We start from the raw sequence: 19141 nt of genomic DNA, 5'->3' as shown, positions 1-19141 counted from the left end.
TATTGACCCTGGGGCACGCCCACATCATAGCTACGAGTGGGCGACAGCTCATTGCTCACTCTGACACACTGAGTTCTGCCTTCAAGGTATGATTTCATCCATCTCAAGGCATCAGGGAAAAGTTGAACTTGGACAATTTTGTGATGAGAATCTCATGGTTAACAGTATCAAAAGCCTTCCTTAGGTCCAGAAACACAGCCCAACAGCACCCCCTTTGTCTCTTGGACTTCACTCTATCACTGAAGAGGTCTACATAATTAATGGCTTGCTCTCCATCATGACTACAGCACTACATATGAGAAGTGCAGAGAGGAAGAGAGAGGCGGGTCTTGTCCCAATATGCTTAAATAGATTCCTTTTCTTGTTTCCTATCACCACCACAGGAAAAAAACATAAAAGGTCAGTTAGGCATGGAAAAGAGACTATTGGGTCAGAGCAAAGATGAGTGATCCCCTCCTGATCAACCCAAACATCAATCTTCCTCTGACTCTGGGCATGTTGGACTCATGGAGTAGCCCAAAAACACAAGGTCTGCTCGGGGTGGTATCAGAGGGTGGCCTGGTTTCACTATCTCAAACCCTATGTAGTGGAAAGTCCTGGTAAGAAGTGCTGGAAAGACGTAGAAAACAGGATTGTTAACGTGACTGTTCAGACCATCTAAATTCAGTTTCCCTTTTTCAATTTTAGTGTGCACGTTGCATTATTCCTGATGTTTTAACACTAGTATGGTTAGAAGTCACTAATTTTTATCAATTAATCTTTCAACTAATTGAATAATGTGTCTAATATAAAGCACTTTTTATTTTTTTTATTTCATCTTTATTTAACCAGGTAGATTAGTTGAGAACAAGTTTCTCATTACAACTGATAAAGCAGAGCAGTGCGACACAAAACAACACATGGAATAAACAAGCGCACAGTCAAATAACACAATAGGGGGGAAAAAGTCTATATAGTCTTAGTACCCGTGTGTGCAAATGGCGTGAGGAGGTAAGGCAATAAATAGGCCATACTAGCGAGGTAATTACAATTTAGTAAATTAACACGAGTGATAGATGTGCAGATGATGATGTGCAAGTAGAAATACTGGTGTGCAAAGAGCAGAAAAGTAAATAAAAACAATATGGGGATGAGGTAGGAAGATTGGATGGGCTATTTACAGATGGACTATGTACAGCTGCAGTGATCGGTTAACTGCTCAGATTGCTGATGTTGAAAGTTGGTGAGGGAAATATAAGTCTCCAACTTCAGTAATTTTTGCAATTCGTTCCAGTCACTAGCAGAGAACTGGAAGGAAAGGTGAGGTGTTGGCTTAAGGGATGACCAGTGAGATATACCTGCTGGAGCGCATACTACGAGTGGGTGTTGTTATAGTGACCAGAGAGCTGAGATAAGGCAGAGCTTTACCTAACAAAGACTTATAGATGACCTGGAGCCAGTGGGTCTGGCGACGAATATGCAGCGAGGGCCAGCCAACGAGAGCATACAGGTCGCAGTGGTGGGTGGTATATGGGGCTTTGGTTGTCAAAACGGATGGCACTGTGATAGACTGCATCCAGTTTGCTGAAGTAGAGTGTTGGAGGCTATTTTGTAAATGACATCGCCGAAGTAGAGGATCGGTAGGATAGTCAGTTTTACGAGGCATGTTTTGGCGGCGTGAGTGAAGGAGGTTGCGAAATAGGAAGCAGATTCTAGATTTAATTTTGGACGGCGAACGGTTTGAAAAGCATGCATTTAGTTTTACTAGCATTTAAGAGCAGTTGGAGGCCACGGATGGAGTGTTGTATGGCATTGATGCTCGTTTGGAGGTTTGTTAACAGTGTCCAAAGAAGTGCTAGATGTATACACTACACATGAAAGAAAATGTGTCTAGACTTCGACATACCTTGATCCACTCTGCTTTTCGAGAACCACAGAAACACATGGCTGACTCCTAACTTTTCTTCCGAGAACATGAGGAGACTGGTGAGTCTGATAAGAGAGAAGAGGGGAAAGAAGGTAGGGGTGTATCTCAAATGTAAGTGTTGCTCCTTTGTGTTCCCTTCCATACTCATGTACACTGTAATATGCAGGATTCTCCCAAAGTAGTCCTCTGTGGCTCCACCCAGTACAGCACATATACAGCTGCAGGCTAAAGTTAAATCTAGACTTTGTTTCCTCTATCACAATCGCTCCTCACCCTCTACCCATGCTAGATTACGGAGACGTAATTTATAGATCGGCAGGTAAGGGTGCTCTCGAGCGGCTAGATGTTCTGTAACATTTGGAACGAGCTGCAAAAAACACTCAAACTGGACCGTTTTATCTCCATCACTACATTTGAATCATGGACACTCTTACTGACACTTGTGGCTGCTTCAGGTGCTGTATTGTTGTCTCTACCTTTTAGCCCTTTGTGCTGTTGTCTGTCCCCAACAATGCTTGTACCATGTTTGTGCTACTACCATGTTGTCATGTTGTGTTGCTAACCTGCTGTGTTGTCATGTTGTGTTGCTACCATGCTGTGTTGTCATGTGTTGCTGCCATGCTGTGTTGTCATGTTGTGTTGTTGTCTTAGGTCTCTCTTTATGTAGTGGTGTCTCTTGTCGTGATGCGTGTTTTGTCCTACATTTTATTTCTAATCCCAGCCCCCATCACAGGCCGTCATCGTAAATAATCGTAAATAATAATTTGTTTGTTTGTTGTTGTTTTAAAGTGCACGTTTTTTATTTAAAATCTGAAAAATGTATTTTTTTATACTTAATTCCAGCCTTACTGATGGCATAATGCATGGTTATAACAGGTGTATGTATGCATGACTATAAAGCCAGCAAGGATAGATGGCAGTTCCTCCTCACCCCTCTTTGCTGCCCTCAGGGAGTGACCCCTCTGGGATCTCCAGGAAGAGGCTGTCTGAGGTGAACATAGTCTCCCAGCATGCATTGCGTTGCTCGCTCAGCTGGTAGTGAAAGTGCAGGATGGGGAGAGATCCACGCACAGAGGTCACCTGGGTCACTGTCAGCCTTCCATCCTGAGAGAGGGAAGCAAAACGTGTTGGAACACTATTCGATACAGATCTTCCACAGTTATTAGATGGACAAGGTTTTGACCCATAACATATGTCTTTGTCAGCTTTCTATCTAGGAACTAGATCGGTTACACTTTAGCCTGATCTAGCATCTATCTCAGTAAGGGAATCCTGTTGTTATGATTATTGCCTATGAGCGTAAAATTTTTTCTAACCAATGGACCTCCAGCAGAATGACTCTCTTCACCATTGTTGTTTGATCGACACAGTGACTGACATTAACTTATACACATAGTGACATTAACCTGTACACATAGTGACATTAGCCTGTACACATAGTGACATTAACCTGTACACATAGTGACATTAACCTGTACACATAGTGACATTAACCTGTACACATAGTGACATTAACCTGTACACATAGTGACATTAGCCTGTACACATAGTGACATTAACCTGTACACATAGTGACATTAACCTATACACATAGCGACATTAACCTGTATACATAGTGACATTAACCTATACACATAGCGACATTAACCTGTACACATAGCGACATTAACCTGTACACATAGCGACATTAACCTGTACACATAGTGACATTAACCTGTACACATAGTGACATTTACCTGCACACATAGTGACATTAACCTGTACACATAGTGACATTAACCTATACACATAGTGACATTAACCTGATACACATAGTGACATTAACATGTACACATAGTGACATTAACCTGATACACATATTGACAATAACCTGTAAATTACACACAGGGATATTCAAGCCATTCTCTGCCTGTTCTCCCATTTTGACTAATTCCAGGCAGTCTAGGATGAAACTTGTCCTTGTTTACAAGGGTCACTTGTTCACTACTAAAAGTAGCAAGGATTAACCTAACTTTAAGAGCATGCTTTTGGGCGTGTGTAGGAATGCTGAGTATCTTTGGGCTCGTGTCATTTTGTGGTTCACTAGCGTTCTGGGTTAACGAGAGTGGGTTTTGGCACCTGACACAGTGACCCACATCCCTGAACGTGTTAACAAGTAGCTAAACAGACCATGTAAACCGACTGCAGTCTCTCAAATGGTAGATGGAGCATCAAGTGAAGTGCCTGTGGGCTTATGGCTATAAAGCTAAACAGTACGATGCAATGTATTTTTTGACAAAATGTGCTAATTTTAAACATTCATCTTTGTAATATCCTCATGGTTATTAAAACAGACATCCTTCCTAATTTCTTCCCTTAATGACCTATGTGTTTGGATGAGTGAAATGTATGTTTCTAACCCCATTGCTTTAACCAATCCAATTCTCTCAGGTCTTTGATTGATAACTTCAATAGAGGAAGAATACATTGTTTGGCTATTGGGATGGGGCCCTATAGGGACTCACTTTGTGAAGGAGCACATGGAGAGGGGGATCCCTGCCAGTCCCTCGCCCACCTGGGATCTTCAGCGGTGGGTGAGGGGCATCAGGAGCACCACAGAGGCCCTGGAGCCTGGCGTTTGGAGCAGCCCATATACGACACCAACATGGGACTGGCGGTACACAGAACAACAAGGTGAGGTTGGCTAAGTCATGCTAAAGTTATTGTAATATAAGTGGCTTTGGATGGGATGGTCAGTTAGCATAGGGTACCAGTTCAAATAAAAACAGTAGAGACACTAGCCTGACCCAGAAAATACTTTCACCTCAGAGTGCTATTGTACTGTATATGCAGGCTGGGATTAAAGCTACGTAGCCTATTGTACTTCCAATTAAAAATGTAATGAAGAATGTCAGCAGAGTTTGTTCACTCAAAACACCCCACATTTGGCATGCACACTCAAAACGAGTAACATGTTTCTATTATTGTACTAAACCAACCTTTAAAAAACTCATTATTTACAGCTCACTGGCAGAGAGGGAATTAGGTCAGGAATTAAGAGCCTGGCTAGGAAACCATGACCTAGTGTGTGCTAGTGGACATGTAACCTCTAACCTGACCTATATACCAGTGGAGGCTGCTGATGGGGAGGACGGCTCATAATAATGTCCGGAACGGAGCAAATGGAATGGCATGAAACACATGTATTTGATACCATTCCACTGACTCCGCTCCAGCCATTACCACGAGCCCGTCCTTCCCAATTAAGGTACCACTCCTGTGCTGTATACTGACAACACATCACAACAAGACACCTATAGAACTTTCTAGAAAAGTAGGGCTCAGGTCCATCTAACTGACCACCCACATATTATTAACAACATCTCAGTGTGCTGCACTGTGGGAGGAGAGAGTCTACTATCCATTCAAGCAAGGGTACTATTTCTAAGTGGCTTATCTAATTCTCTAGGGGGGAGGAGTCTGCATAAAGCAGCAGTTGTGTAACAGGGACAGATCCAGGATCTGTCCCTGTTACACAACTGCGGCTTTATGCAGAAATTGCTGCTTTTGGCTGGAATTGTGCTGTGGCAGAGATTCTCATAGCCCTACTATGTGCTGTGAATCAAATCAAATTGTATTGGTCACATACACATGTTTAGCAGATGTTATTGCGGGTGTAGCGAAATGCTTGTAATGTTTAAAAAAGGAGATTGAAGGAAAAAAATGTTGGAAAGAAACTACTCTATGCAAAGAACAAAACTATGTTTCAGTGATGTAAAATGGAGATGGATTTGCTATTGATATTTTGTCATTCGATAGTGGTTCATTAATCATTCAAATGAAGCTGTTGAGCCAGTAGTCAATAAAAGTGATTCCTGAGGCATGCATGATGCACTGTTTTGAGGAACAATGGGCAACACGGGTTTCAGACCGTCTGTCTACAGATGTTATCCCTGTTTTGAGGAACAATGGGCAACACGGGTTTCAGACCGTCTGTCTACAGATGTTATCCCTGTTTTGAGGAACAATGGGCAACACGGGTTTCAGACCGTCTGTCTACAGATGTTATCCCTGTTTTGAATGCATGTACTTTTCACAAATTGGATATTATACCTGGTGACCTACACGAGTCATTATTATCAGATACACAGGTCACAGGATATATATTTGTTTAAACTTCAAATAACAATCACTTTAAGTAGCTAGCTATCTGTAATAGAACAATATGTTGAAGTGCACAATCTCACCCTTAAAAAAACAGCATTAATTATTGTAGGAATTACACCAACAGAATAGCTGCAAAAGTGTTGTTGCTCTGTAAAAAGTAAGATATTCCTGTTTTTAGACAGCAGCATATTTCACCATACATTAAGTTTGCAATATTAATGAATATATTTGCTAAATGTTGTTCATATCATGTAATCAATCTGTTACGCAAATTAAACCAACAATATCAGGAATTCTTACCTCTCTTCAGTGGCAGACATTATGAGAAAATAATGAAAAAGGAATTTCCTTACAACCAAAACAATAGCTATTCAATAGACGTTCGGCAGGATAATTCACCATCCGTGAAGCGCCAAGTAGTCCTAAAGACGGTCCTGTTTTTGTGTTGCAGAGCAGCGCAGATGGGTCTGGACTGCTCTCCGACTGGCCTGTGTGCACCGTATAAAGACAAACTGGGATCATGACAGGAGTTCCCTGGTGATCAATCCTCCAAATTTCCAGCAGATGGTGCTACAACACCTAACAGTAAAACAAGTGTAGAAATGCGGAAGTCAAAACGTAGTTACAAAAAAGTGTAGAAATGCGGAAATCAAAACGTAGTTATAAAAAAGGTTCCCTAAAAACGTCGATACTGTGTTGGAGACGAGCAGCTGCTGAACCCAGCTATCAAAAGCGTTTTCTCCGTAGTGTAAATGTAACCGACTGAGTAGGCATAGCTATATAGCTCCTGTCACCCAATGGCAGGCCTTCAATGTGTAAAGGTGAGTATTATAGCACAGTTCCTGGAAAAGTCGTCCACTATTACTAGGCTGGGCCTGACGATGCGTAGCTAGTTAACTTTAGCGCGCTCAAAGTGGTCATATTTAGCCAGCTAATCTCACTTTAAAAATGCACACATTTAATATAATTGATTCACAATGTCAACATGAAAAATAATGACATGTCATATAGGCCGGTAATACTAATGCACACCAGACCAACGTAAGGCATGGTTTAGGCATAGCCTGGCATTCTCCAGACCAAGGATAGGCAAACTCCAGTCCTCGGAACGGTTTTTCAAAACATTTTGGGGGATCAGAATGATCCGGATTCTGTAATCCTCATTTTTGCTATCCCGGACCAAATCGATCTGTCTGTTTTTGAACCGATTTTCCAGAAAATAATTGGATAGGATCGTTCTGATCCGGATACCACAATATCAAGGTCACAGAATCCAGATGTTCAGTGCTTTGAACAGACCTACACCTCGCCATCTACTGGACAGGTTGTGTTACTACTTCATTGTCATAGAGAAACAGACATGAGTTAAACTACATGAATAATGTACCTTGATTCAAAATAGTAGAGCCTGCATTTCACTTATAAGTAAATGGATGTATTTATTTGACACTTCTCAATATAACAACTGACCACATTGGCTTACCTATACTGAGGTAAATTTCATAAATTTTTTAACCTTTTTTTTTTAACTAGGCAAGCCAGTTAAGAACACATTCTTATTTACAATGATGTCCTACCAGGGAACAGTGGGTTAACTGCCTTGTTCAGGGGCAGAACGATGGATTTTTACCATGTCAGCCCGGGGACATTTAATATAATGAACCTTTGGTTTTCAGATGGAAAAACGTTTTTGATAAAGCTCCCCTGAGTTACATTGATATTTATTGGTTGTAGTGCCTTTCACCTTTCTAAATCCACCCTCCTAGTGGAATCGAGATGATCAAAACTATCCTAATCACTACCTTTGAGATTTGAAAAATGCTAAATGACCTACAATCCCTGATTTAAAGGTCAGATTGGATGACCAAATCCTTATCCCTATCTGGAGGATCAGAATCCTATTTTTCAGTTTTGGAAAAAAAACGATTCTAATCCTATCCGATAGGGGTAATCCAATCAGATAAATTTTGAACAACCATCCCCAGGGATCTGATTGACGCACTTTATTGCCACACTCTACCAACACACTTGACTCCCAAAACTGCTTATCATGGGCTTCAGTTTACAATGCAATATGTTTAATCAGTTGTGTAATCATTAGTCCAAAACGTTTTGCAACGAAAAATAAGAGTTTCTATTGGACAAATTCAGGTAGGTCCCTCCCCGTTTTGTTCCATTTGCTTCTGTTTGGTTCCTAGTGAATACACCCTAGGTGTGTGAGCTGCTCCAGAGCTATATGTGTAATGTCTTAATAAAACTCAGTTTTTCTTAATTAAACTAATGTCTTAATAAAAATCAGTTTGGCTCCTCCAGAACATGAGGCGGAAGACTTAAATGGACCAACAACCAGTCAAAGCTATTGCCAGTAATAAATAAACATTTTAGTTTGTGAAGAAACGCTAGTTCTCTAGATAATAAAGAGACATTGACATTATTCAATCCCCATTCTTTCTTTGTTTTTCTCAAGTGAATGACAAACTAGGAACACTATTTCTTCTTCTTGGTGCAGAGCATTATTTGGCAGAGAGGAAAGGTCTTGTGTCAAAACTAGTTATCAAAAAATGTGATGTCTGACCTGATTGTTCTATTCAGATGGATACAATATACAACCTTCTCCAGCAGCACAGACTGGACACCTACCACCACAAATTCCTCACTTTGGGTGTCCAAGACGAGAGAGATTTCACCGATGGCGTAAATGGTGAAGATTTAGACAAAATGGGTAAGGTCACAGACCGGTTACTGACTCGGGTGATTTAAAGTATCCCATCATGCCAACAACTGCATTATTCCACTGTAAACAGTTTTGCCTGGTCATATGTAAACTGTTCTGCTTGGTCATATGTAAACTGTTCTGATTGGTCATATGTAAACTGTTCTGATTGGTCATATGTAAACTGTTCTGATTGGTCATATGTAAACTGTTCTGATTGGTCATATGTAAATTCACTATTTAAATAAATAAATAATAATAATTGGTTGTCTCACTCACCATAGACATGCATTCAACTTGTCCAATGCCCCTAATTTTCTAACAGGTTTCAGTCAAGTAGAGAAGAATCGCTTTGAAAAAATGAAAGATTTCATTCAAAGACTCAGAGCGCCACAGCAAGCGATGCCTGTACAAAAACCAATGGAGTCTTTCCAACTGTGGTACACATACCCCCACTGTCCTGAGCTAAAAGAGATCAGAGGTGAGACATAAACCATCTTTATGTAGTTCTTATAACAAAGAGGGGAGGAATCAAAAGCATCACATCAGAAACTATCCTTTACTCCCTTTTGTACAATTTTGAATGCAGACATGGATCCTGCTACCAACACCGTTGAAGACCTGATGCTAAGGATCTGCCACCAAGAGGGCATTGAGAACTCTAAAGCTGTGTGCCTCTACACAGTTGATGGAATGCCTCTAACTGATGATCCTTTCTTCAACACATGTCAGTTAACCAGATACAGTTTGCATAGTTTTCTTATTTCACTCAGTTCCCATCATTTTTGGCCCCATAACTGTATCACAGCTATACAATCAAATGCATGTAGCCTCTAAGACATATTTGCATGGTACAACACTTTACAGAATATTATGATACAAATCTTTGTATACGTCCATTTGAAAGGGTTGGTAATTCCTGTCTACTTCAGTATAATCTGAGTGAAAATAAACTTGTGTAATGACATGGACCATCCCTTGTGTTGACATGCATCTTCTATTTCACCCATTAGGGTCTTTGAAAGACAGGCACATTGAAATTGGAAGTGAGCTCTATGCCATGTTTACACCCAAGGAGAACTTGAGACCAGCCCTGCTAGTGACACTACAAGAAATGACTGACATGACAGGAGAGGATAATGTTCGATGCCACATCATGCTCAAGGTGAATTCATCTTTACATTGGTGTACTCTATTGGGTCTGCGTTCCATACACAGATGGTTACACGTTGACTGGTGAAGTGGGGGGAAATGTTTTCGATGCCACATTCTGTGTTTGTTAGCGTACACACTGAATTCCGGATAAAGCACAAATCAGCTCTTACTATAGGCTACATTTTCCCAAACCTGTGTGTATGAAAGGGTGTGATCCCTGGATTTCTTCCTAAATCATTGCTGTCCCTTATTTAAAGGTAGACTCAGAGAAATGATGTTGCCAAGAGCAGCACTGCAAATATTGTGCTGAGCGCGATGCAAGACTTTGCTCAAATTTTATTTGTCACATGCGCCGAATACAACAGGTGTAGTAGACCTTACTGTGAAATGCTTACATACAATCCCTTAATTAACCAACAATTCAGTTGAATAAATATTTACTAAATAATAAATACGATGAAATCAAAAAGTAACACAAGACAATGACATAACAATAAGGAGGCTATATACAGGGGGTACCAGTACCGAGTCAATGTGGAGGCTATATACAGGGGGTACCAGTACCGAGTCAATGTGGAGGCTATATACAGGGGGTACCAGTACCGAGTCAATGTGGAGGCTATATACAGGGGGTACCAGTACCGAGTCAATGTGGAGGCTATATACAGGGGGTACCAGTACCGAGTCAATGTGGAGGCTATATACAGGGGGTACCAGTACCGAGTCAATGTGGAGGCTATATACAGGGGGTACCAGTACCGAGTCAATGTGGAGGCTATATACAGGGGGTACCAGTACCGAGTCAATGTGGAGGCTATATACAGGGGGTACCAGTACCGAGTCAATGTGGAGGCTATATACAGGGGGTACCAGTACCGAGTCAATGTGGAGGCTATATACAGGGGGTACCAGTACCGAGTCAATGTGGAGGCTATATACAGGGGGTACCAGTACCGAGTCAATGTGGAGGCTATATACAGGGGGTACCAGTACCGAGTCAATGTGGAGGCTATATACAGGGGGTACCAGTACCGAGTCAATGTGGAGGCTATATACAGGGGGTACCAGTACCGAGTCAATGTGGAGGCTATATACAGGGGGTACCAGTACCGAGTCAATGTGGAGGCTATATACAGGGGGTACCAGTACCGAGTCAATGTGGCGGCTATATACAGGGGGTACCAGTACCGAGTCAATGTGGAGGCTATATACAGGGGGTACCAGTAGCGAGTCAATGTGGAGGCTATATACAGGGGGTACCGGTACCGAGTCAATGTGGAGGCTATATACAGGGGGTACCGGTACAGAGTCAATGTGGAGGCTATATACAGGGGGTACCAGTACCGAGTCAATGTGGAGGCTATATACAGGTGGTACCAGTACCGAGTCAATGTGGAGGCTATATACAGGGGTACCAGTACCGAGTCAATGTGGAGGCTATATACAGGGGGTACCAGTACCGAGTCAATGTGGAGGCTATATACAGGGGGTACCAGTACCGAGTCAATGTGGAGGCTATATACAGGGGATACCAGTACCGAGTCAATGTGGAGGCTATATACAGGGGGTACCAGTACCGAGTCAATGTGGAGGCTATATACAGGGTGTACCAGTACCGAGTCAATGTGGAGGCTATATACAGGGGGTACCAGTACCAAGTCAATGTGGAGGCTATATACAGGGGGTACCAGTACCGAGTCAATGTGGAGGCTATATACAGGGGGTACCAGTACCGAGTCAATGTGGAGGCTATATACAGGGGGTACCAGTACCGAGTCAATGTGGAGGCTATATACAGGGTGTACCAGTACCGAGTCAATGTGGAGGCTATATACAGGGGGTACCAGTACCGAGTCAATGTGCGGTGGTACAGGTTAATAAGGAGGCTATATACAGGGGGTACCAGTACCGAGTCAATGTGCGGTGGTACAGGTTAGTAAGGAGGCTATATACAGGGGGTACCAGTACCGAGTCAATGTGCGGGGGTACAGGTTAGTAAGGAGGCTATATACAGGGGGTACCAGTACAGAGTCAATGTGCATTGGTACAGGTTAATAAGGAGGCTATATACAGGGGGTACCAGTACCGAGTCAATGTGCGGGGGTACAGGTTAGTAAGGAGGCTATATACAGGGGGTACCAGTACCGAGTCAATGTGCGGTGGTACAGGTTAATAAGGAGGCTATATACAGGGGGTACCAGTACCGAGTCAATGTGCGGTGGTACAGGTTAGTAAGGAGGCTATATACAGGGGGTGCCAGTACCGAGTCAATGTGGAGGCTATATACAGGGGGTACCAGTACCGAGTCAATGTGGAGGCTATATACAGGGGGTACCAGTACCGAGTCAATGTGCGGTGGTACAGGTTAATAAGGAGGCTATATACAGGGGGTACCAGTACCGAGTCAATGTGCATTGGTACAGGTTAGTAAGGAGGCTATGTACAGGGGGTACCAGTACCGAGTCAATGTGCGGGGGACAGGTTAGTAAGGAGGCTATATACAGGGGGTACCAGTACCGAGTCAATGTGCGGTGGTACAGGTTAGTAAGGAGGCTATATACAGGGGGTACCAGTACCGAGTCAATGTGCGGTGGTACAGGTTAGTAAGGAGGCTATATACAGGGGGTACCAGTACCGAGTCAATGTACGGGGGTACAGGTTAGTAAGGAGGCTATATACAGGGGGTACCAGTACCGAGTCAATGTGCGGGGGTACAGGTTAGTAAGGAGGCTATATACAGGGGGTACCAGTACCGAGTCAATGTGCGGGGGTACAGGTTAGTAAGGAGGCTATATACAGGGGGTACCAGTACCGAGTCAATGTGCATTGGTACAGGTTAATAAGGAGGCTATATACAGGGGGTACCAGTACCGAGTCAATGTGGAGGCTATATACAGGGGGTACCGGTACAGAGTCAATGTGGAGGCTATATACAGGGGGTACCAGTACCGAGTCAATGTGGAGGCTATATACAGGTGGTACCAGTACCGAGTCAATGTGGAGGCTATATACAGGGGGTACCAGTACCGAGTCAATGTGGAGGCTATATACAGGGGGTACCAGTACCGAGTCAATGTGGAGGCTATATACAGGGGGTACCAGTACCGAGTCAATGTGGAGGCTATATACAGGGGATACCAGTACCGAGTCAATGTGGAGGCTATATACAGGGGGTACCAGTACCGAGTCAATGTGGAGGCTATATACAGGGTGTACCAGTACCGAGTCAATGTGGAGGCTATATACAGGGGGTACCAGTACCGAGTCAATGTGGAGGCTATATACAGGGGGTACCAGTACCGAGTCAATGTGGAGGCTATATACAGGGGGTACCAGTACCGAGTCAATGTGGAGGCTATATACAGGGGGTACCAGTACCGAGTCAATGTGGAGGCTATATACAGGGGGTACCAGTACCGAGTCAATGTGGAGGCTATATACAGGGTGTACCAGTACCGAGTCAATGTGGAGGCTATATACAGGGGGTACCAGTACCGAGTCAATGTGCGGTGGTACAGGTTAATAAGGAGGCTATATACAGGGGGTACCAGTACCGAGTCAATGTGCGGTGGTACAGGTTAGTAAGGAGGCTATATACAGGGGGTACCAGTACCGAGTCAATGTGCGGGGGTACAGGTTAGTAAGGAGGCTATATACAGGGGTACCAGTACAGAGTCAATGTGCATTGGTACAGGTTAATAAGGAGGCTATATACAGGGGGTACCAGTACCGAGTCAATGTGCGGGGGTACAGGTTAGTAAGGAGGCTATATACAGGGGGTACCAGTACCGAGTCAATGTGCGGTGGTACAGGTTAATAAGGAGGCTATATACAGGGGGTACCAGTACCGAGTCAATGTGCGGTGGTACAGGTTAGTAAGGAGGCTATATACAGGGGGTGCCAGTACCGAGTCAATGTGGAGGCTATATACAGGGGGTACCAGTACCGAGTCAATGTGGAGGCTATATACAGGGGGTACCAGTACCGAGTCAATGTGCGGTGGTACAGGTTAATAAGGAGGCTATATACAGGGGGTACCAGTACCGAGTCAATGTGCATTGGTACAGGTTAGTAAGGAGGCTATGTACAGGGGGTACCAGTACCGAGTCAATGTGCGGGGGTACAGGTTAGTAAGGAGGCTATATACAGGGGGTACCAGTACCGAGTCAATGTGCGGTGGTACAGGTTAGTAAGGAGGCTATATACAGGGGGTACCAGTACCGAGTCAATGTGCGGTGGTACAGGTTAGTAAGGAGGCTATATACAGGGGGTACCAGTACCGAGTCAATGTACGGGGGTACAGGTTAGTAAGGAGGCTATATACAGGGGGTACCAGTACCGAGTCAATGTGCGGGGGTACAGGTTAGTAAGGAGGCTATATACAGGGGGTACCAGTACCGAGTCAATGTGCGGGGGTACAGGTTAGTAAGGAGGCTATATACAGGGGGTACCAGTACCGAGTCAATGTGCGGTGGTACAGGTTAGTAAGGAGGCTATATACAGGGGGTACCAGTACCGAGTCAATGTGCGGGGGTACAGGCAGTCGAGGTCATTTTCTTTGTCGCTCACAGTATCTGCGCGGGTTCCATTCACGCTGCTACAACGCGTTAGTTATGGGACCAAAACAGCTGAGAAGTTTAGCCTTGCACTCTTTAATTGACCCACTATGCTGTTTACTTTGTGCATCTACGTCATCCCGCTGAGTCTACCTTTCATACTTATATATGAACACTTTTCATCAACAGGGAGACTTTGAGGTCAAGGTGGACTTGGCAAGTGACACATTACGAGATCTGAGACAGAAGCTCTCTGATGAAAGTGGAATCCCAGCACATGTTCTCCATTATAAGTAATCTTATGTTCATTAATTCATTTAATCATTAACCTCTTGGCGCACCAATCCCTTTAGCGGGATCATTTTCGTCAACCTCCGCTGAATTTGGAATACATTTGATAGCATAAAAAACACATACATTTTAAAACCCCAGCACATCTAATGTTTTGACTACTGATAGTATCAATACAATGTTTTCTTTCACACAGCATCAGTAGCCATGATAAGCCATCATTATTAAGTCAATATTGATGTTTCTGCAGATGTGAACGCGGGGGAGTTGGACAGACTTTGCTAGATTGTGGAATCAATGAGGAGTCAACTGTGGTCTTTTCTCTGTCCTCCTTCCCTGATGAGCGTCCAGACATTAAGGAATTCTACTTCAATGATGTCGTACCCTCAGTGCAACAATCCCAGAAAGGACTCAGTGCTTTCTTTTCTTCACTTTATGCCATTGTGAGATATTCCAATATTTATTACACTGTCTTGTCATGTTTGACCATGCTCAGGCCAAGCATGCAACATGGTTCCTTTGCTAGTCTCATTGGTTTTGATGTGAACTTCGTCCCCTGCTATAACACATTCAATGCTTTCCCCCTAATCTTTACAGAACAATAGAGAACACCGTTCTGGAGATTTATTAAGCAAAGTGATTGCATACATTCGAAAGCTCAGTGGGTGCAATCCTTTGGCCCAAAGTCTGCATCAGCTGTTGTATAGAAATGAGGTTGGAACAAGGACCCAGAAGGTGATATATATTTTGTCACAAAAGCATACAAATATAATATCATTTAATATGTCCACAAAAGTATGAATAAAATGTATACATTTGTTTTAGGTTGCTATCGTTGAAGGATTGTACAATCTCTTCAGAGAGCTGTTGCCAAGCCTCCTCAAAAGAAGAGGTGACAAAATCATTGAAGACTCAGATGTTTTTGAGAATGCACCAGTGTGCTGGGCCTACCTGTTATCTGAAGCAAAGGTGTGCCCATTGTCTTTTGAGATGCTGTTGATTAAAGCTGTTTCTACTGTAGCCTACTGAAACACGTTATGAAATAACTTAAATGGTGAATTGAGATACTGCACCTAGACTTTACAGGCATAACACTGTATCATACAAACCCCTGTGTGAAAAATACTTTTGACCTTTCTATCTACCCTAGAAAGAGAGTTCACACCATGAGGTCTATGTACCAATAGTCTTGAACTCTCAACCTGGAGAACGTTTCTGCGACCCAGTTCGAGTACCTGGGTTACCAGATGTCTTTGAGAGAGAGTATGTTCTGCAGAAAATCAAAGGTAAATCTGAACAGCAACAATCTTCAGCATTTTTTAATAGTTTTATGTAGCATGATCTTTAATTGCATGATATACTGTTTTCCCATTGTTAAGATGGAGAGAAAATTCCAAACTGCTCTGTGGAGATCCTGACAGATACTTCAATGTCTAGAGCCTCTGATGTTGAAAAGATTTTGCTCAGTCTGCCTCCATTCATCAAAACATTCCCTAAGTGGGCTTCATCTGGACTTGTGACTGGCCAAAAGTATGTATGATTCCTCTTCACATTGCTTTAATCCACAATAAATTCTATATAAATATATGTGTTGATATTAATGCTAAGTGTCGAATAAAAATGAAAGTTTTCAGATTGTTGTCGATGACACATTTGCCAAGATGAGCGAAGAAGTGAAAGAATACGTTAATCTGACAGTGACTCCAGCATTACAGTTGAAGGATGTTGGAGTATATGGGCCACGTCTCGTCTTCTTGGAAGAAAGTAGGCTTTATTTAATGTATCCTTTATCTAACTAGGCAAGTCAATAAAGAACAAATTCTTATTTACAATGACGGCCTACCAAAAGGACGTCGTAGCAAGGCAGCAACACATGACAACACAGCATGGTAGCAACACAACATAACAACAACATGGTAGCAACACAACATGGTACGAATATTATCGGGCACAGTCAACAGCACAAAGGTCAAGAAGGTAGAGACAACAATACATCACACAAAGCAGCCACAACTGTCAATAAGAGTGTCCCTGATTGAGTCTTTGAATGAAGAGATTGAGATAAAACTGTCCAGTTTGAGTGTTTGTTGCAGCCTGTTCCAGTCGCTAGCTGCAGCGAACTGAAAAGAGGAGCGACCCAGGGATGTGTGTGCTTTAGGGACCTTTAACATAATGTGTCTTGCAGAACAGGTGTTGTATGTGGAGGATGAGGGCTGCAGTAGATATCTCAGATAGGGGGGAGTGAGGCCTAAGAGGGTTTTATAAATAAGCATCAACCAGTGGCTCTTGCGACAGGTATACAGAGATGACCAGTTTACAGAGGAGTATATTGTGCAGTGATGTGTCCTATAAGGAGCATTGGTGGCAAATCTGATGGCCGACTGGTAAAGAACATGTAGCCGATCGAGAGCACCCTTACCTACCAATCTATAAATTATGTCTCCGTAATCTAGCATGGGTAGGATGGTCATCTGAATCAGGGTTAGTTTGGCAGCTGGGGTGAAAGACGAGCGATTACGATAGAGGAAACCAAGTCTAGATTTAACTTTAGCCTGCAGCTTTGATATGTACTGAGAGAAGGACAGTGCAGCGTCTAGCCATACTCTGAAAGTACTTGTATGAGGTGACCTGCTCTAAACCCTCAGAGGTAGTAATAACACCTGTGGGAAGAGGGGCATTCTTCTTACCAAACCACATGACCTTTGTTTTGGAGGTGTTCAGAACAAGGTTAAGGGTAGAGAAAGCTTGTTGGACAATAAGAAAGCTTTGTTGTAGAGCATTTAACACAAAACCAGGGAGGGGCCAGCTGAGTATAAGACTGTATCATCTGCATATAAATGGATGAGAGCGCTTCCTACTGCCTGAACTATGTTGTTGATGTAAATTGAGAAGAGCTTGGGGCCCAGGATTGCGCCTTGGGGTACTCCCTTGGTGACAGGCAGTGACTGAGACAGCAGATTTTCTGACTTTATTTACACTGCACTCTTTGAGAGAGGTAGTTAGCAAAGAGACACCAATACTCCTTAGCCAGCCCACAAGAATGGAATGGTCTACCGTATCAAAAGCTTTGGCCAAGTTAATAAAAATAGCAGCTCAATATTGCTTAGAATCAAGGGCAATGGTGACATCATTGAGGACCTTTAAGGTTGCAATGACACATCCATAACCTGAGTGGAAACCTGATTGCATACCCGAGAGAATACTATTGACATCAAGAAAGCCAGTCAGTTGATCATTGACAAGTTTTTCCAACATTTTTGATAAACAGGACAAAATAGAAATAGGCCTATAACAGTTAGGATCAGCTTGATCTCGCCCTTTAAATAAAGGACGAACTGTGGCTGCCTTCCAAGCAATGGGAACCTCCCCAGAAAGGAGAGACGGGTTTAAAAGGTTGGAGATAGACCTTAAAGAAGAAAGAGTCTAAACCATCTGACCCAGATGGTTTTTTGGGGTCAAGTTTAAGCAGCTCATTTAGCACCTCGGACTCAGTGACTGCCTGCAGGGAGAAACTTTGTAGCGGGGCAGGGAAAAAGAGGGAGAAGAATCGGGGATAGTCGCATTAGAAAGGGTAGGAGATGAGGAAATGTTGGACGGGCAAGGAGGCATGGCTGAGTCAAATAGGAATTCTGACTTAATGAAGTGGTAATTAAAGAGCTCAGCCATGTGCTTCTTGTCAGTAACAACCACATTATCAACATTAAGGGACATGGGCAGCTGTGAGGAGGAGGGTTTATTCTCCAGGTCTTTAACCGTTTTCCAGAACTTCTTGGTTAGACCCACAGAGAGAGAACTGCTCCTTAAAGTAACTAACTTTGGCCTTCCGGATAGCCTGAGTGCACTTATTTCTCATTTGCCTGAACAATAGCCAGTCAGCCTGAGTATGTGGGTGCAGAGCCTTTCGCCAAATGCAATTCTTGAGATGAAGTAACTCTGCAAGATCACGGTCGAACCAGGGGCTGAACCTGTTTTTAATTCTCATTTTCTTTATGGGGGCGTGTTTGTTAACAATACCACTGAAAATATCAAAAAAGAAGGTCCAAGCGTCTTCGACAGAGGCGATCATGCTGATTCTATACCATTTCACAGAGGCCAGTTCGTGAAGGAAGGCTTGCTCATTAAAGTTTTAGCAAGCGTCTATGACAAATCAGGACAGGTCGTTTCACTGAGCAGCCATTACGAACACAGGCTGTAAAACAGTAGTCACTAAGGTCATTACAGAAAACACCAGACTGATACCTATCAGGATTATTTGTGAGGATAACATCAAGGAGAGTAGCATTTTCTGGGTGTTTGGAGTCATATCTTGTAGGATTGTTGATAATCTGGGAAATATTTAGGGAGTCTCATTGATTTAGGACTTGGTCAGGGGGT

At 43.1% G+C, this 19141-nt stretch overlaps 1 protein-coding gene and 1 pseudogene across 2 annotated transcripts in view; one reads left to right on the top strand and one right to left on the bottom strand.

The window, feature by feature from the left end:
• Positions 1-255: 255 nt before the first annotated feature.
• Positions 256-6659, bottom strand: LOC116362589 (ornithine decarboxylase antizyme 2-like; annotated as a pseudogene).
• The window catches only part of LOC109877507 (uncharacterized), a 30345-nt gene continuing 15654 nt past the window's right edge, over positions 4451-19141 (top strand). The window contains exons 1-12 of one of the 2 annotated variants that reach the window (XM_031816684.1): positions 4451-4579; positions 8645-8774; positions 9091-9246; positions 9355-9492; positions 9779-9930; positions 14666-14769; positions 15018-15210; positions 15365-15502; positions 15593-15736; positions 15918-16053; positions 16147-16297; positions 16395-16531. In XM_031816684.1, the coding sequence (XP_031672544.1) occupies positions 8645-8774; positions 9091-9246; positions 9355-9492; positions 9779-9930; positions 14666-14769; positions 15018-15210; positions 15365-15502; positions 15593-15736; positions 15918-16053; positions 16147-16297; positions 16395-16531 (1579 nt within the window). In that variant the 5' untranslated portion in view covers positions 4451-4579. Of the gene's footprint in view, positions 4580-6683; positions 6874-8644; positions 8775-9090; positions 9247-9354; positions 9493-9778; positions 9931-14665; positions 14770-15017; positions 15211-15364; positions 15503-15592; positions 15737-15917; positions 16054-16146; positions 16298-16394; positions 16532-19141 lie in introns of those variants that run through there. The other variant, XM_031816683.1, reaches the window with a different exon arrangement.

The sequence above is a fragment of the Oncorhynchus kisutch genome, unplaced genomic scaffold, assembly GCF_002021735.2.
Source record: "Oncorhynchus kisutch isolate 150728-3 unplaced genomic scaffold, Okis_V2 scaffold852, whole genome shotgun sequence".
NCBI classification, from domain to species: Eukaryota; Metazoa; Chordata; class Actinopteri; order Salmoniformes; family Salmonidae; genus Oncorhynchus; species Oncorhynchus kisutch.
This window is presented reverse-complemented; position numbering and strand designations above follow the sequence as displayed.